Source organism: Miniopterus schreibersii (assembly GCF_964146895.1).
Source record: "Miniopterus schreibersii genome assembly, chromosome: 15".
NCBI lineage: Eukaryota > Metazoa > Chordata > Mammalia > Chiroptera > Miniopteridae > Miniopterus > Miniopterus schreibersii.
In genome coordinates this window covers 50,923,510-50,948,669 of record NC_138115.1, presented here as the reverse complement: position 1 = coordinate 50,948,669, position 25,160 = coordinate 50,923,510, and the positions used below count along the sequence as shown (strand labels likewise).

The 25,160-nt window shown below is 57.9% G+C and overlaps 5 protein-coding genes across 9 annotated transcripts; 4 read left to right on the top strand and 1 right to left on the bottom strand.

Moving 5' to 3' along the window:
* Positions 1-375: 375 nt before the first annotated feature.
* CYB561D2 (cytochrome b561 family member D2) lies at positions 376-13,851 on the bottom strand. Of its 3 annotated transcripts, none has more exons than XM_081159132.1 (4): positions 13,785-13,851; positions 2,425-2,576; positions 1,918-1,955; positions 376-1,212 (listed from the first exon to the last, which is right to left on the bottom strand). In XM_081159132.1, exons 2-4 carry the CDS (start codon positions 2,549-2,551, stop codon positions 709-711), a joined length of 669 nt encoding a protein of 222 aa, XP_081015258.1. In that variant the 5' UTR covers positions 2,552-2,576; positions 13,785-13,851; the 3' UTR covers positions 376-708. The 3 variants fall into 3 exon arrangements, with proteins under 3 accessions (XP_081015258.1, XP_081015259.1, XP_081015257.1); XM_081159133.1 differs by lacking the exon at positions 13,785-13,851 and adding an exon at positions 2,958-3,211; XM_081159131.1 differs by lacking the exon at positions 13,785-13,851 and adding an exon at positions 2,707-3,057.
* Positions 3,248-6,382, top strand: NPRL2 (NPR2 like, GATOR1 complex subunit). The gene is made up of 11 exons (XM_081159126.1): positions 3,248-3,333; positions 3,837-3,928; positions 4,017-4,185; positions 4,341-4,449; positions 4,823-4,959; positions 5,051-5,148; positions 5,270-5,306; positions 5,419-5,512; positions 5,587-5,704; positions 5,954-6,096; positions 6,178-6,382. The coding sequence occupies exons 1-11, from the start codon at positions 3,256-3,258 to the stop codon at positions 6,243-6,245; spliced, it is 1,143 nt and encodes a 380-aa protein (XP_081015252.1). The 5' UTR covers positions 3,248-3,255; the 3' UTR covers positions 6,246-6,382.
* ZMYND10 (zinc finger MYND-type containing 10) lies at positions 7,039-11,674 on the top strand. 2 transcript variants are annotated; one of them, XM_081159124.1, is made up of 12 exons: positions 7,039-7,437; positions 7,659-7,767; positions 8,676-8,792; positions 8,917-8,970; positions 9,086-9,223; positions 9,299-9,387; positions 9,479-9,579; positions 9,920-10,092; positions 10,324-10,449; positions 10,534-10,655; positions 10,765-10,890; positions 10,981-11,674. In XM_081159124.1, the coding sequence occupies exons 1-12, from the start codon at positions 7,346-7,348 to the stop codon at positions 11,054-11,056; spliced, it is 1,323 nt and encodes a 440-aa protein (XP_081015250.1). In that variant the 5' UTR covers positions 7,039-7,345; the 3' UTR covers positions 11,057-11,674. The 2 variants fall into 2 exon arrangements, with proteins under 2 accessions (XP_081015250.1, XP_081015251.1); XM_081159125.1 differs by lacking the exon at positions 7,659-7,767 and having other exon boundaries at positions 7,286-7,437.
* Positions 11,486-20,349, top strand: RASSF1 (Ras association domain family member 1). 2 transcript variants are annotated; one of them, XM_081159128.1, is made up of 6 exons: positions 11,486-11,896; positions 13,772-13,878; positions 17,929-18,033; positions 18,238-18,535; positions 18,657-18,772; positions 19,437-20,349. In XM_081159128.1, the coding sequence occupies exons 1-6, from the start codon at positions 11,647-11,649 to the stop codon at positions 19,581-19,583; spliced, it is 1,023 nt and encodes a 340-aa protein (XP_081015254.1). In that variant the 5' UTR covers positions 11,486-11,646; the 3' UTR covers positions 19,584-20,349. The 2 variants fall into 2 exon arrangements, with proteins under 2 accessions (XP_081015254.1, XP_081015253.1); XM_081159127.1 differs by lacking the exon at positions 11,486-11,896 and having other exon boundaries at positions 13,772-14,582; positions 19,437-20,346.
* Positions 20,350-21,133: 784 nt separating this feature from the next.
* TUSC2 (tumor suppressor 2, mitochondrial calcium regulator) lies at positions 21,134-24,101 on the top strand. Its single transcript, XM_081160515.1, has 3 exons — positions 21,134-21,415; positions 22,537-22,657; positions 22,827-24,101. Exons 1-3 carry the CDS (start codon positions 21,270-21,272, stop codon positions 22,890-22,892), a joined length of 333 nt encoding a protein of 110 aa, XP_081016641.1. The 5' UTR covers positions 21,134-21,269; the 3' UTR covers positions 22,893-24,101.
* The last annotated feature ends 1,059 nt before the right edge of the window (positions 24,102-25,160 follow it).

The following is a 25,160-nucleotide window of genomic DNA, read 5'->3' as shown; positions in this document are numbered from 1 at the left end:
GGGGGAGGCCCTGCCCAGGGGACCTGAGGATTGAGGGCTTCTCTATCACAAGGAATTTTCTTACCCATGGTTCACCTTCATGATGGAGTGCTCAGTGTTTTACACCTATGGAGACAGCCCATCCCCAGCTCCCGTCTTGTCATTGTCCAGATCTAATCACAGGGGACAGCTGGGAGACTGAAAGGACACACAGCTGTACCTAGGGTTCCCAGGGCTTTGGGTGGTATGGGATACTCAGCAGCCAGATCCTGGGGGCTTGTGTGCTAGAGAGCTTCAGCCCTTCTGTGAGCAGCCAGAGACAGGATCCCCATGGTACCCAGCATCCTCTTAGCGAGAACTATCCCCAACTTGGCTATTCACCCCATCCAGTCTTTTCAGTCATTTTAAAATTTTATTTTACTTTTCTTCCCCTGTAATTTCTGGACATACCAATACAAGTATGAGTTGAGTTGCTGGGAAGGCAGTCTTGCAACCCCAGTTTCATCCAGACACATGATCCATGAGCTTCTCTGGGATGGCAGAGAGAGAAGGAAGGAGGCAGCACTCCAGTGTGAGGAGCAAGCACAAATGTCACACACAGGACTCCTCCTACCCCTGAGTACCCTGGTGCCTGAGGTGTCCCTGTGACCTCAGTTGAGAGTGTCCAGGAGGTCCTGGCCACAGCTCCTACACTGAGAGACAAATCCAGGCTTTGAGGCTGAGAAGAGCTCACGGCTGAATCCTTTTGCGGTACAGGTAGGCATTGCTCACCTGGTTCATGATGACCAAGCTGGTAATGACAGGGCATAGCACAGCCAGGTACCAGACCCCACCAGTGACTGTGGCAGTGAACCAGAGTGAGCACATGCCCAATAAGAGGCTGGCACTACCCAGAAGGTAGCCCACTAGCCCAGAAGTGGCATGGTACAGCTTGAGCTTGGCCAGGGGCCATCGGGGCAGCAGTTTAGGGTAGAGGAGCCCCACCCCACCTGAGCACTGCAGCCCCGCCCACAGCACAGCTAGCAGCCCGGAGCGCCCATGCCATGTGGCCAGGTGGGCTTTGCCAAGCTGTTCCTTGTGGAGGATGACAAGGCCCAAGCCCAACAGTGCACACAGCAGGGCCAGCAGCTGGAGTACCCAGTGGCAGCGTGCTCGGCCTTTCCGAGAGAGGGAGCGCAGCAGCGAACTCTCGGGAGAGAACACCAGCAGTGCTTCGGTCATCAGGAAAGAGAACTGGGGAGACAGGCACAGGAAACGAAATGAGGGTGCTGCCCAGCAGAATGGAAGCGAGATTTAGATAACCTTTTAAGCTGCCAGTCGATCTGGGCAGATTCCCCTCCATTCTCTCCCCACCGACAAGAGCACCCATTTGGTGGGGCAGGAATGGAGAACTCCACCTGGAACAGCACATCTGCCACGAGTAACCTGCGAGAGGTACCCCTCATACTTCCTCCTAGGTGCTGTTCTGAAATGACATCTCTGCTCTTACCCAGTAAACACAAGGTTTGAGATGTGGCACTTATAAATGATTCACAAGCTTTGTTTCCCTGACACAGGACTGGATACAATTTCTTGGCAGAGCTGGCCAAGCAGGTGCAGTGTGTCAGGGAAAATTAGATGTATCACTGTAAGTTAAGGTAAAAAGGGACAGAGGTACACCCAAATGCATTTTTTAAGCTTCCTGCCTGGAGGCGGGCAAAGCCTCAAATTTTGTGCTTAGACAAACCCTACCCATTTGCCCCGGATCCTGATTACCCTGGTTCAAGTCTGGGACATATATACCATGGGCAGCAGCCTAGAGCATGCAATGCCAGCAATCCCACATCTTAGCCCTCCAAACAGATACCAAGTAACCATAAGGATTCGGAGGCCACCAGGACTACCACCCACACCTATGCTCCCTCCCACCCCCTAAGAGCTGGCCAGCCCACTACTTACAGCCAGAGACATAAGCACGGGGTGCCAGGAGAACAGGCCTGGAATGAGAAGAGGAGGCCTTGTGAGGCTGAGGAAGAACCAGCCACGCCACTAACTACAGGTTGGGGAAAATGAGTAGTGCGTCACCCGAGGAAGTGCTGCCAAAATTCGAGCCCCGTTGCTGCAACAAGCTGACCCCATACCTAGCCTCTCTTCCTGGTCCCTCCCGGATAAGAGAGGCCATGCTTTGCCACACCTCTTGCAGCCCTCCCTCCTGCAAACCACACTTTGCAAGAGGCAGCCAAGTGGAGCACCAAGGCAAGGAAAGAGAAGCCAGGTACTCTGGGGTCTGGCCAAGCTGGCAGAGCCCCTAAACTCATCTACTCCACCCCACTTATCCCTCCAGCACAGTATGTCCCTCAGCCAGCCAGGCCTTTCCCAGTAGTCAGGCCCAAGATCTCCTATTGCCCCTGCTCCCAGGAAAAGTGGCACTTTCCTTCCCAGAAGTTAATTATAAATTATACTTACTGGAGCCAGGCCTGGCAAGCACAGCCACAAAGATGGTGAAGCCCAGGGCCACAAGGTGGGCAGCAGCCCCCGAGGCAGTGCGTAGAGCTCGGTAGATGTGCGACTCGGTCTCCACAGAGAGGGCCATGGTCAACCAGGCCGGTGGCTGTAGCCTGAAAGCATAGTAGAGTAAGCAAGGGTCTCGGATGCCCGCGGTCCACTCCTCTCACTGGAGCAAGTGTTGCAGGGCAGGAATGCCACTCTCTTCCAAGGAGTGAGGACCGGCGGCGTGTCCGCATGTACCTGCATCAGAACCGGCACTGATCATTGGCCCACCTTCCAGGTGGGATGCGCAAAGCCGTGTAATAGACTACAAATCCCAGCGTGCACCGCGCCGTCGCAAGGCGGGAGCGCCCGCTGATAGGGCATGAAGCACCACGGGAATTGTAGTTCCCAGCTGCGACCAAATTGCAGCCTGAATTCTTTTTGCGAGCAGCCTCCGCCACGTGCCGCAGGCATGCTGCCCCTCCACGCTAGGGACTCGTCTGCCTCACCCGCAGCGCCGACCCGACGCGGTGGTTTCCTCCCGAGAAGGCGGAATACGCCGGACCCTGCCGCACAAGCCGCTGCTCCGTAGCGGTTCCGCTTCACTTCCGGGTGTGCCGACTCCCCACCTGGGACTTCCTGGGACGAGCCCCCTCCGCAGCCACGCCTCCGAGCCGCTCTGCGCAGGCGCCATTGAGCAGCGGTCCGCGCGGGTGTGTGAGTGCGCAGGCGTGCTCGACCCCCCGGCGGAGGCCTGGGAGCTTTTTCTGAAAGGTGTTCCCAGAGGACTCCGGTCCTGCGAGCGCCATGGGCAGCGGCTGCCGCATCGAATGCATCTTCTTCAGCGAGTTCCACCCCACGCTGGGACCCAAGATCACCTATCAGGTGCCACTGGGTTCGCGGGGTTGGTGGGGAAATAGGGACGCTCTCGAGAGCTCAGCCCACCGTCTGGAAGCGGTGCAGCCCCGTCCCCGCGCTGCGCGCAGGCCCGCTGCTCCGAGAGGGTCCTCAGACCCAGGCCCCAGGCCCCCGGCGTGGCGGAGCACACAAGCATCACATAGGCAGGGATTGGGAATTCGGGCTATGGGGACCCAGGAGAGGTGCCAGGTCCCACGAGAGGTGGGGATGGGTGGTCCATTAGTATCCCTAGATGCATAGGAATTTAGATAAGCGAGGAGAGAGTGTGCCAGTTAGAGGGAACAGCATGTGCAAAATCCAGGAGGCAAGTGAGCACACGGCGTTTGCTTGGAAACAGAGGAGTAGGAGGCCTGGGTGGATGGGAGAGAGGAGAAACGCTAGAGAAGAGGGCTTAGGTCTTGGGGGATGTCCTGTTTCCTCTGCCCAGTACCAAGGTCCACTGGGGAGCCTTTTCCCACTTCCCTTCCTAGGTTCCCGAGGACTTCATCTCCCGGGAGCTGTTCGACACGGTCCAGGTGTACATCATCACCAAGCCAGAGCTGCAGAACAAGCTCATCACCGTGTGAGGCCCTAGCTGGGGGTTCCCGGGAGGAGGAGACAGGCTTGGGAGTGGGAGGAGCCTGACTGTTCCCCCCTGTTCCCCTCTCTAGCACAGCCATGGAGAAGAAACTGATCGGCTGCCCTGTGTGCATCGAGCACAAGAAGTACAGCCGCAATGCCCTGCTCTTCAACCTGGGCTTTGTGTGTGATGCCCAGGCCAAGACCTGTGCCCTTGAGCCCATCGTCAAAAAACTGGCTGGCTACCTGACCACACTAGAGGTCTGCAACACGATGGGCTTGGGTGGATGGGCAGGCAGTGTTGGGGAAGGTATTCACATTGTCTCCAAAGCCCTCCAGACCTAGGAACCTGCCAGGGCAGGATGCCAGCCAGGGGTCCTGGGGTGTGCCCACCATGCTATCCATGCTCCATCCAGCTAGAGAGCAGCTTCGTGTCAACGGAGGAAAGCAAGCAGAAGTTGGTGCCCATCATGACCATCTTGCTGGAGGAGCTAAATGCCTCAGGCCGGTGTACTCTGCCCATTGGTATGGCTTAGTCTGTGCAAGGACAGCAGAGGGGTAGAGGAGGGATGGGAAAGTGACAGGGGAAGGTGAGCACAGCCAAGGACAAGACTCATGAACAAATTCATGGCCAGGAAATAGCCATGAGCTGAGTTGATGATATCCAGGGTCCAGTGCATGATGGGGCTGGGACTGGGGCTGCCAGCAGAGCTCTCCAGCTGTTCCACGGGCATGTTCCTTCCCCTCTCTGGACCTCAGTCTCTTGCTTTATAAAAGGGGAAGATTGGCCCTACCCAGAGCCCCTGCCTATCTCAAGGGTTGCTGAAAGAACTGATTGGTAATTGAGGGCCTCTTGGAAGAGATGGCACTGAGAATATGGGTGGGACCCCCCCTGCAGATGAGTCCAACACCATCCACTTGAAGGTGATTGAGCAGCGGCCTGACCCTCCTGTGGTTCAGGAGTATGATGTGCCTGTCTTTACCAAGGACAAGGAGGATTTCTTCAACTCACAGTGGGACCTCACCACACAACAGGTGTGCGAGCCCTCCGTGGGTATTATCACCCAAGGCTGGCCAATTCCTTGGCTTCATCCCACCCCTACTGACTCTGCCCTGCCCTGCCCAGATCCTTCCCTACATTGATGGCTTTCGTCATGTCCAGAAGATCTCAGCCGAGGCAGATGTGGAGCTCAACCTGGTGCGCATCGCCATCCAGAACCTGCTGTGAGTGGGGCAACAGTCATACCCAGGATAGGGTCTCCAGCCAGGGAAAAGCCCAGGGGCCCTGAGTATGGGGGCTGGGAAGGCATGGCCCTCAGAAGCCGAGCACAACTATCTCTCCCAGGTATTATGGCGTTGTGACCCTGGTGTCCATCCTCCAGGTAGGTGAGTCTGGGGTCTGGTTATATGGAGAGTGGATCATGTGACTGGGGCTGTGTCAGACTTCCAAGCTTCTCACTCAGACCCCTGTGTCTCCTGCTACCTACCCTCCAGTACTCCAATGTATACTGCCCGACACCCAAGGTCCAGGACCTGGTAGATGACAAGTCCTTGCAAGAGGAGTGTTTATCCTATGTGACCAAACAAGGTAACAGTAGGCTCTGGGGAGGCCATCTCAGGGAGGGCAGGGCAACCTGGAGAGCTGACCCCTGGCCCCCACAGGACACAAGAGAGCCAGTCTCCGGGATGTGTTCCAGCTGTACTGCAGCCTGAGCCCTGGCACTACTGTAAGAGACCTCATTGGCCGCCACCCCCAACAGCTGCAGCGCGTTGATGAAAGGTCAGAAGGGGATTCCCTGGGTCATGAGGGGTTTGCCCGAAGGCAATCACACCCTCTCTGTCTTTTTTGGAGAGGAAGCAGGAGACTCCCAGTGAGCAGAATCATGAGGCACTGCTAGTCCAGGGACGCTTGATGGGTTTAGAAGCCAGTCTGGCCACTGAGGCAAAACTGGAAGGGAGACTGCAGGAAAAGGTTGGCCTAGTGGAAGAAGACCTGGCCAGGGCATCGCCCCTCTCTCCCTCGACCCAGGAAGCTGATCCAGTTTGGGCTTATGAAGAACCTCATCCGGAGACTACAGAAGTACCCTGTGCGGGTGTCTCGGGAGGAGCGGAGCCACCCCGCCCGGCTTTACACAGGATGCCATAGCTACGATGAGATCTGCTGCAAGACGGGTAAAGGCAGGCAGGACAGCTGGGGCGGGGGCAGGGCAGGGTGGCCAGGCCAAGGGTTCTGACCTCACCTCCACCACCCAGGCATGAGCTACCAGGAGCTGGATGAACGGCTGGAAAATGACCCCAATATCATCATCTGCTGGAAGTGAGGCTGGTGGGGGCTGGACACAGCTACTCTCTCCTGCTGAGCCCTGTCTGGTGAATGAGGGGCAGACCAGCAGGCTAGTCCATCGTGTCTCAGTGTTGACTGTCACTTTTGTAAATAAAGTCATCCATTTCAACCTACCTCCACCCAGTACCACCTCTCAGCCAGCCACCAGAGAGCCAGCCTTGAGTGAAATAGCCACGGTCCTGGCGCCCTGGAGCGCCGTCTGGTGGACAGAGCCGACAATGGCCAAGTAAATGTGCCCGCTATTTAAAAACGGAGATAATCAGGGAGCTGTGATGGAGAGAGCGCGCTGGGATGGGAGCTGGGCTGCTCTGGATTAGATGGGCAATGAAGGCCTCGCTGAGGTGGCTTAAACTGGGCCCTTAGGGAGGAAGAGTATTCCAGGCAGAGGGAACAGGTGCAGAAACCGCTTAGGAATGTATGAGGAGCCCCAGGGAGGCCCATGGAGCTGGACCGTTGGAGGCAAGGGGGGGAGGGGCGAGAAACAAAGTCCCGGAAAAGGAGAGGGAGCGAGAGCCTGATTCTGCAAGCTGCCGGCGAGCCGCTCTGGCCGTAGGATTTTGAGGGCCAGAGGCAGCTGTAGAGTCACCCTCGAGTGATGCCTCGTGCGCACCTCTAAGAACAGTAAAAAGGCTCGGCAGTGACCTCCTGCGGAGTGATGGCAGCCGGGACTAGGACGGAGGAAAGTTGTGCGCCCTGCACAGCGCTTCGGGGGTCCGGCCAGCAGGTGGAGCGGGGTGCGGGAAACGCCGGAGCCAGGAAGCCCCGGAAAGGAGCACCGGGTGGGGGCGGGCCGACTTCACGGCCGCAGGAAAGCGAGGCTGCCGGAGTCGGGCCCTCGGGGGACCCACGACCGGCTGCGGGCTGCGAGGGAGAAAGCTCTGGAAGTGCGAATAGGGTCCCTGCCAGCACCCCAGCTGGGGAAGGGGGCGGGGCGGGGCCGAGGCGGCACTGCGCAGACTCGAGCCAGCCGTTTCCATGGCAGCGAGGCCCACGCGCCCCGACAGCTCTGCAACCGTCGGGGCTGCCCCGCCGGACGCCGGAGCGCGTTGGTGACCGCACCTGCGCGCCGGCCCAGCCATGGGTGACCTGGAGCTGCTGCTGCCCGGGGAGGCCGACGTGTTGGTGCGGGGACTTCGCAGCTTCCGGCTGCTCGAGATGGGCTCTGGAGGGTGAGGCAGCTGGATCTAGGGCCAGGGGACTCCTGGGGTCCGAGCCCTTGAGTTGGGGGAGTTCCGACGTTGGAGGGACGGGTTGCCGGGGATGGAGGGGCGCCCAGGTGGGGAGGTAAAGTTCTTCAAGACAGGGCTATGTGGTCCTGAGCCCTCTGACCCCACCCCACTCCTCCTGCACATGTGCACCCACATGCCCGCGCACACACCCTCTGGGGCAGGTGGAACCAGCAGCATGAGAACCTGGAGAAACTGAACATGCAGGCCATCCTTGATGCCACCGCCAGCCAGGGCGAGCCCATCCAGGAGCTGCTGGTAACCCACGGGAAGGTACGCCCGGGTCATAGGCAGGGTTCCTGCCTTCCCCGCCACCACCACACCACCACACCACCACCACACCACTCGATCCCTCAGGAGCACCCCGGGCATCTGCTCTTCCCTCCAGTGGCACACCTGTCCTCCCCAAAGGAGGAGCGCCTTACACATTTGATTTCGTACCCCTCCGGGACACAATCCTGGCATGCCAGGCCAGGTGCAGGGTGTGGGTTGGCTAGGGAGATAGTCGTGGATCCTAGAACAGCCTAGACTGCAGAGGAAGGACCCAGGTTCTAAAGGCGTTCGTTCCTGAGCACTGGAGGGGTCCCCACTGAAGTGGAGGTGGGACTTTGGCAATGGAAGGAGGCAGCCTTCCCGACTTGAGAGAGAGGGAGTTAGAAACCAGAATTGGCTTGGTTGGAACAGGAACCAGGAGGTGACACCAGTAGGTGAACTGAGATATCACTGGACAAAAGGGGTCCTCTGCAAGGAAAGGGTAGAGCCCCTCCTGGGGGTGAGGTAGGAGTGGGGCACTGTGAAGGGCCCTGGTTAAGGGTGAGGCACAGGCACACAAGAGGACAGGGACGAGAGGCAGGGCGTGAGCAGGAGGGCTGGCCTGGGGGATATCTGATGAGGGAGGAGGGGACAAAGGCACGTATACAGGAGGAACAAGGCAAGGACCAGCCACAGGAAGCATGGGGGATGTCCCCAAAGAGATGCCAGGGGCAGCTGGAAATGAAAGTCAAGGTGCAGGAGAGAGGTCAAGGTGCAGGAGAGAGGTCAGGAAGGTACTCATGGGGCATAGAAGAGTCTAGGGGCCCAGGGGAGTTGGAGGAGAGCTGGGCTAGGCTGAGCCAGGGAGGGGAGGGTTGCCAGACCAAGGCAGACCCACCTCATCCCTGTCCTTTCCCCTCCCCTCAAAGGTCCCGACACTGGTGGTGGAGCTGATAACAGTGGAGATGTGGAAGCAGAAGGTGTTCCCCGTGCTGTGCAAGTTGGAGGACTACAAGCCCCAGAACACGTTTCCCATATACATGGTGGTGAGCTGGCCCCTGGTGTGCACCCCGCCAACCCGGTCAGAGGACCTGGGATTAGAGAGGATAGCTGGTAGCCCCTGTCCCCTCGCCAGCAGCCCTGGGCTCTGTCCTCCCGTTTATCTGCCAGGTCCACCATGAGGCTTCCATCATCAATCTCCTGGAGACCGTGTTCTTCCACAAGGTGAGGTGCCAGTCCTGTGCACTGGCTACTGCCCCAGCCAGGGCCTGGTGGCAAGAGGGGTTGTGCCTAGGAAGGGGGTCATCAGAGAGAATGTTTCCCCTCCACCTGCCCCCAGGAGGTGTGTGAGTCAGCAGAGGATACCGTCTTGGACCTGGTGGACTACTGTCACCGCAAACTGACTCTGTTGGTGGCCCGGAGTGGCCATGCTGGCCCCCCAGAGAACGAGGAGTCCGAGTATAGCACCCCCATGAAGGTGGGCTGAGCTTCCCTGGGGTTGGCAAGGGCTAGACTCAGGGTCCCCCAGGCCTGAACACCATGTGCTCCCCAGGAGCTGCAGAAGCAGGCAGAGCTGATGGAATTTGAGATTGCGCTGAAGGCGCTCTCAGTGCTCCGCTACATCACTGACTGCATGGACAGGTGGGCTGCCCTGCCCGGCCTGGGACCTGCAGTGGAGGGCTGGAAGCCTGGCCTGTCCCCTCTGCTCACCACTCCGCACCCCCACCCCTAGCCTTTCCTTAAGCACCCTGAGCCGCATGTTCAGCACCCACAACCTGCCCTGCCTCCTGGTGGAACTGCTGGAGCACAGTCCCTGGAGCCGGAGGGAAAGAGGTAAGGTTCTCCTCCATCTGCCTAAGCCTCAGCTCACAGCTTCCAGGATGTCCTCCAGGATTGATGGGGGTGGGCAGCATGCACACAGGCAGACAAATTCTGCCCCCTAGTCCACAGAGGCTATCAGGATGGCTCACCCACAAGTGGGCCTAGATCTGGGCTCTGCAGCAGGCAGGGCCCCTGTGTCCACGACCAAGAACTTGTTATGCTCTGGAGTGAGCAGCACCACAGCCTGGGCAAGTCCTGTTCCCAGGGCAGCGGTCAGACCCCTAGCCCATGCAGCTGGCTTACTCAGAACGCATGCAATGCCTGCACCCAGTACGCGGTTTCCTCTCCCTAGGCAAGCTGCAGCAATTTGAGGGGGGCCGTTGGCAGACAGTGGCCCCCTCAGAGCAGCAAAAGATGAGCAAGTTGGAGGGACAGGTGTGGATTGCCCTGTACAACCTGCTGCTGAGCCCGGAGGCCCGCACCCGCTACTGCCTCACCAGCTTTGCCAAAGGACAGCTACTCAAGGTGGGGAACTCTCCCCAACCCCCCACAGCACTGACCCCACCCCATCCCTGCTGGTGGGTTTGCCCACCCACCTCAGCCCCAGTCCTGTTTCCTGACCTTGGGCCTCAGGTAACACGGCAGTTCGTGGGACATGGGACCCGAAGGCACCCTCAGCCCAGCCCAGGCCGTCCCTGTTCCTTGACCCTCTGGTCAGCACCATTTCACACTGGCCTTCCCTGGACACCCTTGCAGCTTCGGGCCTTCCTCACAGATACACTCCTTGACCAGCTGCCCAACCTGGCAGACCTGCAGAGCTTCCTGGCCCATCTGGCCCTGGCCGAACCCCAGCCCCCTAAGAAGGACCTGGTGTTTGAACAGGTAGGCACTAGGAAGTTAGTTGCTCAGGACCACTGCCCACTTTGCCAGTTCAGCTCCTCCCTGACACTCTCTTCTCTCCCCCAGATCCCAGAAATCTGGGAGCGGCTAGAGCGAGAGAACAAAGGCAAGTGGAAGGCGATTGCCAAGCATCAGCTGCAGCATGTGTTCAACCCCTCGGAGCAGGACCTCCGGCAGCAGGCACAAAGGTGAGGCATGCCAAGCTGGCAGACATCGTGGAAGGGATGCAGAAGGCATATGGTGCTCCTGTGCCCCCACCTACCAGGCTCAGCCAGGCCTTCCTGACCCTTTTCCCAGGTGGGCTGAGACCTACAGGCTGGATGTGCTAGAGGCAGTGGCTCCAGAGCGGCCCCGCTGTGCCAACTGCAGCACAGAGGCCACCAAACGCTGCTCGCGATGCCAAAATGAGTGGTATTGTTGCAGGTGAGGGTATCCTAGGATTTGGGCCCCTAAACCCCACTCCTACACCCCCCCCCACAAGCACTGCATCCTCACTGGCCCACTTGCCTGCAGGGAGTGCCAAGTCAAGCACTGGGAGAAGCATAAAAAGGCTTGTGTCCCGGCAGCCCAGGATGACAGAGCGAAGTGAAGGCTGCAGCTGCTGAGGGCAGACCACCAATGCCGTACAACCCAGCCCGGTGCTCCTGGACCGCGGGATTTCAGCCTGGCCTCTGCAGGAGCCCCAGCCTCCCAGGTGCTGAGGGAGCAGGCGGGGCCGCTGCTGTCCCATCTCCCCCAGCAAAGCGCTCCCCGCTTCCTGCCCCACCCAGCGGGTAGGCTGGGGCGCTGCCTCAGCTGGGGCGGGCGGTGGCCTGGGAGAGGGGTGAGGGCAAGGGCGGGGGCCGGATGTGGGGACCCTCTTCCTCTTGCACTATAAAGCTGGTCTCCAGAAATGCGCCTGTCTCAGCGTGGCCTTTGCACTCCTCCTCGTGAGAGGGGAGGGGAGTGGCTCTGGGGCTGAAGGGAGGGCGGGGACTTCACGAGAGTCCCTTGCCGCTGCCCCCTCCGCCCCACTCCGCCTGTGGGTCGACACAGCCCCGCAGCCCGGGTTTCCATTGCGCGCTCTCCTCGGATCTCCCCGTCGCTCGCTCGGCCTGGATCTCCGGGGCGGCGCCGCATCGGGGCCCGCCCCGAGACTGCTCGCTCCCAGAACTGGCTGGCGCCCCGGCCGACCGGGCCATGTCCGTGGAGCCTGAGCTCATTGAACTGCGGGAACTGGCGCCCGCGCCGCGCGCCGCCCCAGGTCGCACCCGTCTGGAGCGCGCCAACGCGCTGCGCATCTCGCCGGGCACAGCACGCAACCCAGCCAGGCAGCCGGTCCCGGGCCACGGCCACCGCTTCCAGCCCGCGGGGCCCACTACACACACGTGGTGCGACCTCTGCGGCGAATTCATCTGGGGCGTCGTGCGCAAGGGCCTTCAGTGCGCGCGTGAGTAGCGGCCCCAAGCGCTGGCGAGAGTGAAATGGGTGGTCAAAGGGCAGCACTGGCGCTGCGGGTCAAGTTTCCTCGGAGGGGGTAGGCTGGAACGCCCCTGAGGACCAGGTCCATTACCTCTACCCCATCACAGAAGAGAGTGTGGGCACGTTTCATGTCCTTGCCACACTGCACCTGCGTCTGGGGCACAGCTGGGCAGAGACAGGTGCCTGTGAGTACCAAGGTGCTGATTTCAAATTGCTTATCTGTACAGTACCGTGGCCCTTTTTGAGAAAGGCTCTGTGCCTACCAGTCTCTTAAGTCCATATTCCCAGGCCTGCCCCTTTGCAAAGATTCACTCACCATGTCCCCTCTGGGGTAATCACTGGGGTGACGGGCATTTACCCACCTATGGGGGGGGGGGGCCTGGAAAAAGGTAGAGCCTTGGGTGGGCCCCCTGCAAGCAGGAATTTCGTTGTCTTCATATAGCAAATACCTATCACAGACCAAGTCAACCAAGTGCTAAAACATGAAACACAGCCAGCCACACACCTTCTGCCCTCCCTGGTACCAGTAGCAAGCAGAGGTTGCTCTCCCACTGGCTATACACCAGCTAGAATCACTTGGGATGCTTTTATGGCCCTCCAAACCCCTATACCTGGACCCTACCTCAGACACGTTGAATCAGTCGCTGGGAGTGTTTCAGCGATTTTTAAAAACATCTTTTTAATGTGCAGCCTGGGTTGCAAATCACTGCTCTGGCCCATTTAAGAACTTAAGGAAGATGTTCTAGGCCTGTCTGTGTGCATGGAGACCCTCTCATCCAGCACAGGAGTCTGTCCTGAATTCCGCTGGGAGCAGACACGGGAGATATGACAATACAAAGCATGAACAAGGGCTGTGACATTGCCGTGTTCCCAAGACATAAAGTGGCCACAGAAATGAAAAACAGGACAACTTGGGTCCTTGTCAGAGGCAGAAACAAGGGAGGAATCAATGATGAGTTGGGTTTTTTTTTTGCCTCAAACAACTGGGAGAATATTAGCAATTTTTGCTGAGATGAGGAAGCCAGGCCAGGGTAGGGTGAGGTGGAAGAAAAGTGAGTTAAATGTTGGCCATGTTGGGTAGAAGTGTCTATTAGACATCCAAGTGAAGATACTGGCTCACAGGATTTGATCTGAGGGGGAAGTCAGCGATGGAAGCCTTGGGTCTGGGGTGGGTTGAGTGTACACAGAGCCGGGCAGCGATCAAGACTGAGCCTCCCTGACGCTCTGCCGTCAGATCTGGGAGCTGAGACAGAACCAAAGGAGCTCAGCAGCAACTGAGGGGAAGTAGGAGGAACACCGGGGTTGTGGGGGCCCCTCGGAAGCGAGGGGAGCATCAGGCGATGCTGAGGTGAGGCTGGAGAATGGACCGCGGGACTCAGCAGGACCCAGGTTGCTGAGGACCCTGACCAGGGCAGTTTCCTGGGGGAGCAGGCCTGGCTGGGATCGGCAGAGAGAGTGAAGGCGAGAAATGCGCGCATGTAGATCAGACTGGGGAGTTCTGGTCCGAGGGGAGCAGAGACAGATGCAACTGGAGCGGGACATGGGTTAAAACACTGCAGCTTTTCCCTTCCAGGGCGGAGAGGGTAGGCTCTGCGCTCCAGCTCCAACTGCGGAGCCGGCCGGGGTCCCTAACTGCCGGAGGGAAGGGAGGCCTTCCCGCCCGCTCCCAGACGCCGGGGGACGAACGCTAGAACCTGTGTGGAGGGGGCGGTAACGGGGCCTCCATAAGGCAAGTTAGGCAGAGCCCAGCGGTCAACGGCCGGCACCCTGGGGCTTCTCTTCCGTCCCCGGGACGCTTCTTGGAGCTGGGGCTCCCCCGCCTCACGGCCAGGCCTCTCTGCAGATTGCAAGTTCACCTGCCACTACCGCTGCCGCGCGCTCGTCTGCCTGGACTGCTGCGGGCCCCGGGATCTGGGCTGGGAACCGGCGCTGGAGCGGGACACGAACGTGGTGAGTTTGGGGCCGAGACTAAGGCGAGGCGGGGACGCGCAGACCAGCGGGCCCTGTCGCAGGCGTAGCCCAGGGCTGGCCCGCGTTACGCGCAACGAGCGGGGCAGCGCCTGGCCGCGCGCGGGCTCGAGGGGGTGCGGCAGCACTGCCTCCGCGCGGACCGCCCCACCGCCCGCGCTCCGCGCCCGCGCAACTTCCGCACCTTCCCGCATCCGCATCCGGTCCTGCGGCCACGCTGGTGCACATGCGCACACGCGCACACGAGCTCCCCACCGGAAGTGAGATCTGGGGGCGGAGCCGAGCTGAGCGGAGCTGCCTGGTCGATGAGATCATCCCCGGGGGCGAGGCGCGTGTGGCCCCGCCCCTGGGCGTCCCTCCCCCAATGAGAGGCGAGCCAGGCGGACGCCGCGGGCCCTTTCCAGCGTTAACGGTTGCCGCGCCGACGCTGCCCGGGGCGCACGCGCACACGGACGCACGCTCGCGCTCGGGGCGGTGGTTGGAGGCTGAGGGAGCCGCGGGCTCGGTGGGCTAGCCGGCTGGCGGGCGCGGCGATGGGCGAGGCGGACGCGGGGACGCCCTCTTTCGAGATGACCTGGAGCAGCACGACCAGCAGTGGCTACTGCAGCCAGGAGGACTCGGACTCGGAGCTCGAGCAGTACTTTACGGCGCGCACCTCGCTAGTGCGCCGGCCGCGCCGGGACCAGGTGGGGACCCGAGGTTGCGGGCGGCGGGCCTGGGGCGGTCACTGGAACCCCGCCCCTGCCCGGTAAGTTTCCAGGTGGAGAGTTAGTTTGTGGGCAGCCCCGCGCTTCCGTCAGCGTGGATCGCGGGCCGGTCCCGGGCCAGCCGGTGGAACCGTGCGTCGGACTCTCGGCGCGTCGGTACTGGGCGCCGAGGCCTAGCTCTCTGTCCCAGACCGGTCGAACCAGGGGAAGAAGCTACGTGGCTTGGGGCAGACCTGGGACGGGCATTAACCACCTATGACTAAAGTCTGGACTAGGAGCTCGATTTCCGCTTTCGGGTGCACCCACCCACTCTGGGAAGAACCCGGGAGGAAGTGGAGAGGGCGGAGTCCTCGCCGGGAATTGAGAAGTGTTTTTAGGATAGAGGCGAGGGATGGGCTGCGCCCCCCAAAAGCACTTCGGAGTGGAGCCAGCTGAGTCTCCACCGCCGGCGGGTCCTGGCCTGTTACCAGCTGCTGGAATGTGGAGGAGTCTGATGCCCACCCTAGAGTGGACCTGGCGTGCCCCCGTTGGGATCATGTATACCAAAACTGGAGTGGATCTGGAGATAGGGGACTTGGGAATGGACGGGAAGGAAGCCTTGTTTTGGACTGTAAGCATCCAGGAGCACTTTATCCACAAGGCTAGATTGTAAAGTACCTGAGGAGGGGTTACTAATCCAGGACTATAAGGTGTGGTGCTGGAGCAGCTGTGCCTCTGGGAGTCTCCTGGGTGTCCCCTTTCTTAGAGACCTCTGTGCTGTGTGCCATGAGTGTGACCGCCAGGCTCAGATAACTGTTCTGGGGCTGGTACACCTCAGGGGAGCATCCTGGCCAGACTATCAGGAAAGAGAGATGGAGCCCGGCCTGGCGTGGCTCAGCGGTTGAGCATCAACCTAGGATCCAGGCGATCGGGGTTCGATTCCCGGTCAGGGCACATGCCCAGGTTGCAGGCTGCAGCCGATCAGTGACTCTCTCATCATTGGTATTTCTCTCTCTCTCTCTCCCCCTCCTTTCCTCTCTCTGAAATCAATAAAGATATATTTAAAAAAAAAAAAGAGAGAGAGATGGAGACTATGAAGCTCAGTATGTCTGGCGTCCATGGAGCAGAATTCCTTACATGAGCCAAGAGAAGGGGGAGTTGTGGATATGTCTTTAGATGAAAATTTTAAACCTCAAAAGCTCAGCCCAGAGCTTATGTGCAAAGTTTGAGTGTGGATCCCTGAAACTTGCTCTGTGTCACTCAGGCCTGAGCCACTTTCCATTGTGGAAAGGAAAGAAAACCATAAGACACTAACCAATTGAAAAGGAGGTTGGGGAGTCCCCAGTTGTATGTAAAATAAGACCACCGGCCTCTGTGGACAGTGGCAGAGTGGAGAGTGCGTTGCTGTGGTGTCAGAGGTGGGAAATCCCATGGTCCTGCTGTGCATCCCTCCGGGACGGCTGTCCGAATCCTTGTCCGCCAGGCAGTTTTGGAATCGGAAAAAGAAGCTCTTCCTCCTCTAAAATCCTGGTTGAACAGTATAGTGCCTCCCATCCAAGTCCCATGTTTTATGAGTAAATATACTGAGGGAGATTCACCTGGAGAAGGAAAGGGGCTGGAACTGAGGTCACTGCATCCCAGGCCAGGGCCGTGAATCACCCGAGAAGGGAAGAGCAAGGAGCAAGTTTTCTCACTCCCAGGCTGGAGCTCAGAGCCAGCCCAAGGCAGGGGAGTAAGTTAGTGCCACCCCATGCCCACCGTGTTCTGTAAATAAATCTCTTCCTGCCTGCCCTGGCACTGGAGTCTGTTCCACTTTCCTCCTGCCCCTAGCATCCCTCTCATCCTGGCGCTTCTCACTGGGGCATTCCTTCCTGTCCCCGTCCTGCTCCTTGGGCCTGAACAAACATATCCACCCTTTATTCACAGCCTCCAGCCCTCGTTTACCCCGCTCCAGAATTCCATTTTCCAGAGTCCACAACATTTGTTCTTACCAGCCTTATGGGGTTTCCCACTGTCCCCAACAAGGTTTGTGCTGGAGTTCTCACTTCTCGATGCTCTCCGCCATCCAGGAGACCTTTGGAAACTTGGGGAAGCAAATAGGCTTCAGTTCCCACCTCTCCCTCAGTACCTTTTTCCTGTGGAGCCCCAGCCTTAATCCTCAGCACCATGTACTTGCTGGCTGCTGAACAGCAGGTTCTAGGTGAAGAGCAGACAGCTAAAAGGCTGTGACCTCCACCCTGCACTTTCGTCTGTCCTCCTGATTTGTCCCCATCAGATGGTTTAAGCGTAGAGGGCTCCAAAGCAGCAGTCAGGGAGAACCTTGGCTGTCCTGGGCACAAGGTTATTCTATGAGACCTTCTGGTGGGAACTCCCTTGGGACTTGGGACAAGGCATTAGTCAGCTGTGATCTCAGCTGCGTCTGTGACACTCCCATTCCAGCTAGGGCCTGATAACAGGAAAGGAAGAAAGGCTGATGCAATGGGACCAAGGGAGTTTGGTAGAAGAAAGTTCATTCAGTGCCCTGCTCACCCTGGTCCATACTCCACCTTTCTGATAAGAATCCAATTCCTGGAGGACTGGGGAGTGGCTGAGTGGTGGAGCTAAAATCTTGGCACTGAACATCCGTATAGCAGGGAGGAAGTGCAGAAACCTACCTGCTTGGCACTTGAGGGACAGGCTCTACCAGGAGGCTATCTGTTCACGTCTGGCAGATTTGGAACCTGGCCTGAAGTTACATTTTGTGCAGCCTGGGTCAAGATCAAATGGCATGTCACAGTGGGCTGACCCCAGGTCCTCTACCAAGGGGTGTTAATGTAGAGGTTGCCCTTCCCCTCTGCCCACTGGTGCGGGGCTCCTGGTGTGCAAAAGTCCTCACACTTCTCACCCTACAGTGGGTCATGGCCCTTTGCCAGGGCAGAGTGGCAAAGTGGGCTTCCTTCTCCAGGACACACACCAATCCCACCTAAATAAAGTGCTGAGATCAGGCTGTGAGAGGTAGTTTTACCATAAATTAGAGTCCTTCCTCAGCATTTTCCCTCTTTTCCTGGCCCCAGGCCTTGTGCCTTCAGTTGCCTTGGTTTTAAGGTACCCATAGGGCCTCACCCAGATCTGTCCCCAGTCAGGGGGCAGAGAGTAGCCAAATGCTTCTGCCATTGCTGTCTCCATCTATTGCATACAGAACAAGGAGCAGTGATGGGTTCTTCTCATCAGGCTTGAGCTTTGTCAGTTTCCAAAAGCTACCCCAGAGGCCGTTTTTCAGTGGCCTGCCCAGGGCTCACTTCTCTGCCTATGACATGCATTGCAGTTGGATGGGTTCCTTAAGGGTCCATGTTGGTCCATCTTTCAGGACGAGCCTGTGGAGTGGGAGACATCAGACCTTTCTCAGGCTGAGATTGAACAGAAGATCAAGGAGTACAATGGCCAGATCAACAGCAACCTCTTCATGAGCCTGGTGAGTTGACAGCCTGGGAAGGGGTGTGGGGCGGGGCAGGAACCCAGCTGTGTGCCTGATGTCCAAAGGGTTACAGCTGAGGTATTCTTGGGTGGGCCCATGTAGTGATTTATTCACACCTAGCCTAGCCTCATGTGGACTGGCAGTGCCAAATCTGTCCCTTCTCACCTGGAACCTAGTCATGGTGCGGTTTCTCTTCTTCAGAACAAGGATGGCTCCTACACAGGCTTCATCAAGGTTCAACTGAAGTTGGTGCGCCCCGTCTCAGTGCCCTCCAGCAAGAAGCCACCCACCTTGCAGGATGCCCGGCGAGGCCCAGGGCGGAGCGCTGCAGTGAGGCGCCGCACCTCCTTCTACCTACCCAAGGATACTGTCAAGCACCTGCATGTGTTGTCACGCACGCGGGCACGAGAGGTCATTGAGGCCCTGCTGCGCAAGTTCTTGGTGGTGGACGACCCCCGCAAGTTTGCGCTCTTTGAGCGGGCTGAGCGCCATGGCCAAGGTGAGCTTTCCACCTCACCCCACCTTGTGTGAGGGCATATATGCATGCACCTGTGCATGCAGGGACTGAGGCGGCTGGGCCTGACTCTAATCAAACACTCCCTTCCCTTCCTGGCCCGCAGTGTACCTCCGGAAGCTGTCAGATGATGAGCAGCCCCTGCGGCTGCGGCTCCTTGCCGGCCCCAGTGAGAAAGCCCTAAGCTTTGTCCTGAAAGAGAATGATTCTGGGGAGGTGAACGTGAGTATGCAGCCCTCCTTTGTTTCTTGGTTGTCACTAGACAGGGCTGATGGGTTGCAGCTATAGTGAGGGTTAGAGGAGGAACAGGGTTGAAGAACAAGCCCTGCAGTGCTTCTCCAGGAGTGCATGAGCGTTGTGGCTAATGTGAAGGCTTCCTGGCCATTCGCACCAAGGTCTAGGGCCTGTCTCAAGAAGCCAGGGAGAATTGTCTTGGTACTCTGCTCTTTCTCATTGTGGAAAGTCCTCAGGACATACAGGAGTCCATCTGACAGTATGGTGATCCCAGACCAGATCAAAGCCACACAGATGGACACTGGACATCCTGGAGGCTTCCCTTCAGACATTAGGACTTTTTACCTGGAAGCTTTCTGGTTCCAGTGTATTGAGTCCATGAAGTGGGATTAGATTCAGAGTGTGAGTGTGACCTGTCCATGGTAACTGGGAACATCTGGTTTGGTGGCCCATCTGTGAGGTGACTGCCCTACTTTGTGGGACCAGTCTTCTATACAGACTTGGTGGGAATCCTAGCACAGACCATTGAGGAAAGAACCTGATATTAGAAAGTCCCATCCTAGCTGTGTGACCATGATGCTTGGTCTTTTCTGGGAGGGCTTGCTGGCTTGGCCATGCCTGCTGCAGCCTTTGTCACCCCTCCCCCCTGCAGTGGGATGCCTTCAGCATGCCTGAACTCCACAACTTCCTGCGCATCCTACAGCGGGAGGAAGAGGAACACCTCCGCCAGATCCTGCAGAAGTACTCCTACTGCCGCCAGAAGATCCAGGAGGCCCTGCATGCCTGCCCCCTGGGGTGACCTTATACCCCTGGGTAGAAGGAGGAGAGTAGGCAGCACAAAGGGCATGCCGTGTGAGTGTGACAGGGCCTGTGTGGCCTGAGGAATGAGTGTGCATGGAGGCCCTCATCTTGCTGGTGGAATGAACCCAGAGAATGGCGAAGGATCTGGCCCTGCGTCCACCCATGCGCGCCCTCTGCCGTTCATGTACTGAGTCATGGTGGGCCAGGGCTGCCCTGGGAAGGTGCTCCAGGCTTGCAGCAGAGGTAGAGCAGACAGACGTCTCTCTCCTTAATTCGTGTCTCAGATGCGAGAATCTAGGAGACCCAACAAACAGAATAGGGTCATGTATGCAGGGATGAGGACTCTCATGTATGAGGAAAGGTATGTTTTGGATCTTGGATGGGGTCTCAGGGCAACCCTATCAAAGCCAGTAGTGGGTGTTCAAGATAAGCAAGATAAGACAGACATCAAGGAAGAGTCTAGATTTCCCTCTACAGTACCCTCTGGTGCTATCTCATGGTGTAGTAACAGTGCCTCAGTGCCTCCTCCAAGGAGGATGTCCCTGGACGGGGTCTGTGTGAATGTGGGCACTGGTCGAAGTCCACGCCTTGTTTGCCAGTCAAAGCCAGGGTCTTTACTTCGGGTATTTTTGATGATGTGTGTGAATGTATATTTTGTGGCCTCAGCTGAATGCCTCCTGTGGGGAAAGGGGTGGGGGTGACAGTCATCATCAGGGCCTGGGGCCTGAGAAAAATTGGCTGAATAAAGATTTAAGAACCTCCTGCTTTTAGATTCTCTATTATGGGCCCTCAGCCCCAGTTGCCCTTCATGCCAGTGGCTGCCCAGGGTGATGGACAGGCTCACAGAGCACCTTTTCAAGGTCACCATGGGACCAATCTATGAAGGATTTGTGGTACAGATATGTAAGTCAGCACCCTGGGCTCAGGTCTTGATAAGAATATCAGCTGCAGCTAGAGCTTAGGGAAACCACACACCCTGCAAGCTGTGAGAGGCGCTTCACCAAATATTTATCGAGCCACTACTGAGGACCTGACACTCACTGCTCATGGCACCGAAAGTACGGCTGTTAATTCTTGCCTTCCTGAAGCATACCTTCTGCTGGGTTTGTAAAGAACACTGAATTTGAATTCTTAAGGCCTTAATGTGGCTGTATGACATTTGGCCAGTTCCTTAATTTTCCGTAGACTTGGTTTCTTCTCCACATGCCACAGTGGTGATCGAAAAAAAACGGCGTGGGAATAGAATGAGGCCAGAGAGGCACCGCGCCACCTGGCCTGGGGTCAAAAGAGTGCTGGTGGTTGGGCAGGCGACTGGCCTCGGGGGTGGGCACGCCGGGGACACCATACAAGTCAAAGAAGCGCGCGGGACCAGCCGCTGCTTTCCTGGGTGGGAGCTGCCCCAGCTGGAGACAGTGGCCTGTCGGAACCCGACGTCTCGCAGTGCATGCTGGGATGCCTAGTGTCTGAGGGCGGCTATTGGTCCTGTTTTGCGGAGCGACGGGAGAAGCAGCCAATCTGGGGGCAGCGTGCGGAAGCGGAAATGATGTTTCCGTGGAGACGGTGGAGCCTGCGGAAGACGGCGGCGGCACCTGCGAGCGGAAGCCGAGGCAGGGCATGGTGGTGCCGACGGCCGGGTGAAAAAGCAAAGCGGCTGCGGGGTCCGCCATGCGCCGGCGGCCCTGACATGGGCGCCAGCGGCTCCAAAGCTCGGGGCCTGTGGCCCTTCGCCTCGGCGGCGGGGGGCGGCGGCCCGGAGGCTGCGGCCGCTGAGCAAGCTTTGGTGCGTCCGCGAGGCCGAGTCGTGCCCCCCTTCGTATTCACGCGCCGAGGGTAAGGGCGTGGGGTTCCGCCCCAGGGAGGACAGGCGGGCTGCCAGGTGCCGTGCGTCACAGAGCTCCCGCCGCCGTTTCCCCTGCGCCCGAGCTAGGGCGATTCCCATATTGAGGCCCCTTTTGGAGCAGGGGATGTGGAAAGCTGGGGCAGCCGGTTCCTGCCAGGCTGCTCTTGAGATCTCTCTAGGAGAAAAAGGGGCCTGTAGCTTGTCCCTGGGCAGGCAGTTTTATGCACGGTGGAGCTAAGATAGGGCCTCCAACAGTTAAGGACGTCTTTTATTTCTTCAAGCCCAGCCTGCAAGTTGAAGGCGCCTAGCCTCCTCCCCTCCCCCCGATTCTTCCGAGGGGAGAATAACCCTTTGTTTTGGCTGTTGCCGTTTCCCACAATGGTGAGGTTGGACCTCTGAGAGTATGGGGTCGGGAAAGCAGAACTGGGCCCTAGTGTTGGGGATGGGGCTTAGGAAAAACGACCCGCACTCAGATATGTTCAGATCTGGAGCACTGACCTCCTCCCTCTCCCCAGGGGTCCAGACAGGAGCAATAGATTGACCCGGCCCTGGTGGTCCCCTGGGGACTGACACTCAAGTGATGCTAGAGGTTTGGCTGTAGATACTAGAGAGACCCAACAGTAGCAGTTTGGCTGCACCAGCCACCTGGGGTGGGTGGGAAGAATGCAGCCTTTTTCCTTTTAGGCTCCCTCCTAGCTCAGGCATCTGCTGTCTCAGGCTTTGGCCCTGGGCCAGCAGTGTCTTCTGGATACCAACATGCTCAGCCACCATCCTGCCCACTCTAGAAGTCCTGGGTGGAGTCAAGGACCTGATGCTGGAATGGCTATTCTTGCTGAACAAACCAGTGATGAGAATTGGCCTTGGCTGCCTGGACAGTGTGCCCCGGTATAGCCTCTCTTTTTGGGGTGTGACAGTAGCACTGGCCACCACCCCACTCCTCACTTCCTTCTAGTAGACCCCAGGCCCTAAGCAAGGCATATTATCTCCCCTTCCTTCCACCAAGGTTGTACCTCCCCTTTTGGAGGTGCGCACACTTCCCAGTGGTCTGTAGCATGTGCCATGATCAGGTGTGAGGTTCCAGCCCAGCCTGTTCCCCTCTCCTTCTACACAGCTCCATGTTCTATGACGAGGATGGAGATCTGGCTCACGAATTCTATGAGGAGACAATCGTCACCAAGAACGGGCAGAAGCGGGCCAAGCTGAGGCGGGTGCATAAGAACCTGATTCCTCAGGTGAGGGGCTGGGCAGTGGTCATGGAGCCTATGTTGAGTGTGTTGAGGAGACCCAGATGGGGTCTGCTGTCATGCTGGGGACTCTTGTGGGAGGAGTTGGGAGGAACAGGAAGGCTTCCTGGAGTAGGGGCACTGAGATGACCCTCACCAGCCCCCATTTCCATGGCAGGGCATCGTGAAGCTGGATACCCCCCGCATCCACGTGGATTTCCCTGTGATCCTCTATGAGGTGTGAGCCTGGGGGGCTGCAGTCCTAAGCATCTCCTGCCTCAGCAAGAAACCCTCAGGCTCAAGGTGTGGCTTCCACTGAGGAACCTAGGCTGAAGCCACAATCCTGAATAAACTCCATTGGCCTGGAACCTTCAGCTGTGAGCCAGGCAGTCCTGCAATGTTGGTTGGGTGCTGGTTTGTCTTTGGTTAAGAGGTGGCTGGTGGCTGGTGAGGGCTAATAGCAGAGTTACCAGCCCACCTTCCCTGGCAATCCCTATAAAGAGCATGGCAGGGCATATGCTGATTGGGAATGTATTATTCCTGTGCCCTTACCTGGCCTTTCTTCCAAGCTTGCCTAGGGCCCAGCCCTACTAGGGGCTACAGCACTTTACAAATAAGGTCTTTCTTCCAGCCCCTGGCTGTGGGAGCTGTACACAAGTGGGAACTTCCTTTCCCTCACTTCCTCTACCCATTCGTTGGAACATTTCAGCCGTTTGCTACCTCGATTCCTCCTCTGTTGGACAGAGGCTGGGGGCAACGCAAGCCTGATTCTTCCTACCTACCTGCCCATGTGTTCCCACCCCCAGATGGATGGACAGTTTGCTGGCTGTTAATAGGAGTAGGGACTGGTGTGGGAGGTTTCTCTCTCTACCTAGGACTGGGCTGATCCCTCCCCACTGCAACTAGTTGTCCCTTGAGTCATCCTCTGCCCCCCTCCCTGAATTGAGAAGGCATAGGATGGGATCAGGAAGGGCTATGGATGCCTGTGCCTATGAGAAGTTGCCCCTACCCACCTATTCCATCTAATCTCCCTTGCTTTTTGCACCAGGTTCCCCCCCCCCCCCGCTCCCATTGGGAGGACACCGTTTACCACCTTGTGGTGAGGGACAGCACCCCAGGGCTGGTGCCAGTAGCTCTGAGCCCACCAGCCCTTCCCCTACAGTTTGCCCATCCCTTCAGGATGAGTCAGGGGAAAGTACTGGAGCCCCTGGGTAGGGACAGAGAGAACAACCATAAAAGGAATACTTAAAATGTGAAAGTTTGTAAATAGTCTAGTCCATGATGATGTTGGGGCAGAGTCTGATTTCTACATAGAAATGACTTTTTTTTTTAATTCCTTTCTGTGCAAGCTCTGTACTTCAAGAGTGTGGGAAATGGTGTGGGGAGGGTGGCCCCCAATCTAAGAAGGCTGTTGTGTTATTTGTTCAGTTTCAATAAAATTTATTTGTAGACCCTGCATACAAGAGTGGCATCCTTGGGGCTGTGACACCCAGCATCTAGACCACCACCTAGGCTCGGTAGTTAGGCCTGGGCCCAGGATTCTGCCCCCCCCCCCCCCCCCCAATCTCTAGCAAGGCCAAAGACAAGTCTGAGCACAGTCTGCAGCCATCCCAGTCATGACCAGCAGGTGGCATTGTACTCACACAGACCTCACCACAGGGCCCCTCAGGATGGAGGATCACTCACTTGTCTATATTGTTTTCAATAGGTGGGTACCCCTGAAATTGAAAGCCTTTGGGATGCTTCATTAGGGATTGGCCTCACCTGCTTAACCTGAGGTGAGAGTGTGATTCAGATAGGTCTGGAGCAGCTGTCCTGCCCCCAGCAGTGCCAGCTGACCCTACATGAGGCCACAACCTGAACCCTATTGACTTCCAAGGCCCAGCCTTAGGTGGACAGCAACCACATGGGTGGCACCACGCCCTTGGTCTACTTCCAGGCTCTGTATCCCATATTCACCTGCCTCCTCCCAGGGCTGCCTGTGGATACCACCAGGAGAATGGGCTTGGAGCCCCTGTTCCAGCAGACAAAGCTCAGCCACCCAGTACTTCCTGTGTTCCCTGCCACCCTGCTATGAGGCTGGTTTATTGCTCTGCCCAGCCCTTGGCCATCAGCCCAACTCCCAGTTAGGGAGGAGAGACTTCAAGCACACAGGCTTCTGGGTCTGGGGAGTTGGCCCACTAGTCTTTTGGAGGGTTAAACTTGTAAAGTCTGGGACAGGACTGCACTGTGCAACATGGACTTAGTTCTTTGGGCACTTTCCCAATAAGATATCAGACATAAAGTCCTGTCATCCTCTGCTGTCCTGCCTACTGACTGCCCCAGGGACAGGGTTCTATCTTGCCAGATAGCATCCCATCTCCCATCACCACTGTCCCAGTGTGGGAGAACTCCTTGTGCTGGGCCTGCCCCAGCTGACCCCAAAGCTAGAAACAATGGGGGTCAGGTCACTGCTTCCCTACTCCCTCCCACTGGGCCGTGCTCACTTCCTTCCTGCTGGCTGCCTGAGGAA

What these genes read in the sequence shown, in the direction of transcription:
- CYB561D2 (XM_081159133.1), bottom strand. Translation starts at nt 3,142, where the DNA reads ATGGCGCCTGCGCAGAGCGGCTCGGAGGCGTGGCTGCGGAGGGGGCTC. An exon ending in GCGTCGGGTCGGCGCTGCGG is followed by an intron (nt 2,577 to 2,957) that starts GTGAGGCAGACG and finishes CTATGCTTTCAG; the next exon opens with GCTACAGCCACCGGCCTGGT. An exon ending in GCTTGCCAGGCCTGGCTCCA is followed by an intron (nt 1,956 to 2,424) that starts GTAAGTATAATT and finishes TTCTCATTCCAG; the next exon opens with GCCTGTTCTCCTGGCACCCC.
- NPRL2 (XM_081159126.1), top strand. Translation starts at nt 3,256, where the DNA reads ATGGGCAGCGGCTGCCGCATCGAATGCATCTTCTTCAGCGAGTTCCAC. An exon ending in ATCGCCATCCAGAACCTGCT is followed by an intron (nt 5,149 to 5,269) that starts GTGAGTGGGGCA and finishes TATCTCTCCCAG; the next exon opens with GTATTATGGCGTTGTGACCC. An exon ending in TGAGATCTGCTGCAAGACGG is followed by an intron (nt 6,097 to 6,177) that starts GTAAAGGCAGGC and finishes TCCACCACCCAG; the next exon opens with GCATGAGCTACCAGGAGCTG.
- ZMYND10 (XM_081159124.1), top strand. Translation starts at nt 7,346, where the DNA reads ATGGGTGACCTGGAGCTGCTGCTGCCCGGGGAGGCCGACGTGTTGGTG. An exon ending in CGTTTCCCATATACATGGTG is followed by an intron (nt 8,793 to 8,916) that starts GTGAGCTGGCCC and finishes TTTATCTGCCAG; the next exon opens with GTCCACCATGAGGCTTCCAT. An exon ending in AGACCGTGTTCTTCCACAAG is followed by an intron (nt 8,971 to 9,085) that starts GTGAGGTGCCAG and finishes ACCTGCCCCCAG; the next exon opens with GAGGTGTGTGAGTCAGCAGA.
- RASSF1 (XM_081159128.1), top strand. Translation starts at nt 11,647, where the DNA reads ATGTCCGTGGAGCCTGAGCTCATTGAACTGCGGGAACTGGCGCCCGCG. An exon ending in GCAACCTCTTCATGAGCCTG is followed by an intron (nt 18,034 to 18,237) that starts GTGAGTTGACAG and finishes TCTCTTCTTCAG; the next exon opens with AACAAGGATGGCTCCTACAC. An exon ending in ATGATTCTGGGGAGGTGAAC is followed by an intron (nt 18,773 to 19,436) that starts GTGAGTATGCAG and finishes TCCCCCCTGCAG; the next exon opens with TGGGATGCCTTCAGCATGCC.
- TUSC2 (XM_081160515.1), top strand. Translation starts at nt 21,270, where the DNA reads ATGGGCGCCAGCGGCTCCAAAGCTCGGGGCCTGTGGCCCTTCGCCTCG. An exon ending in TTCGTATTCACGCGCCGAGG is followed by an intron (nt 21,416 to 22,536) that starts GTAAGGGCGTGG and finishes CCTTCTACACAG; the next exon opens with CTCCATGTTCTATGACGAGG. An exon ending in ATAAGAACCTGATTCCTCAG is followed by an intron (nt 22,658 to 22,826) that starts GTGAGGGGCTGG and finishes TTTCCATGGCAG; the next exon opens with GGCATCGTGAAGCTGGATAC.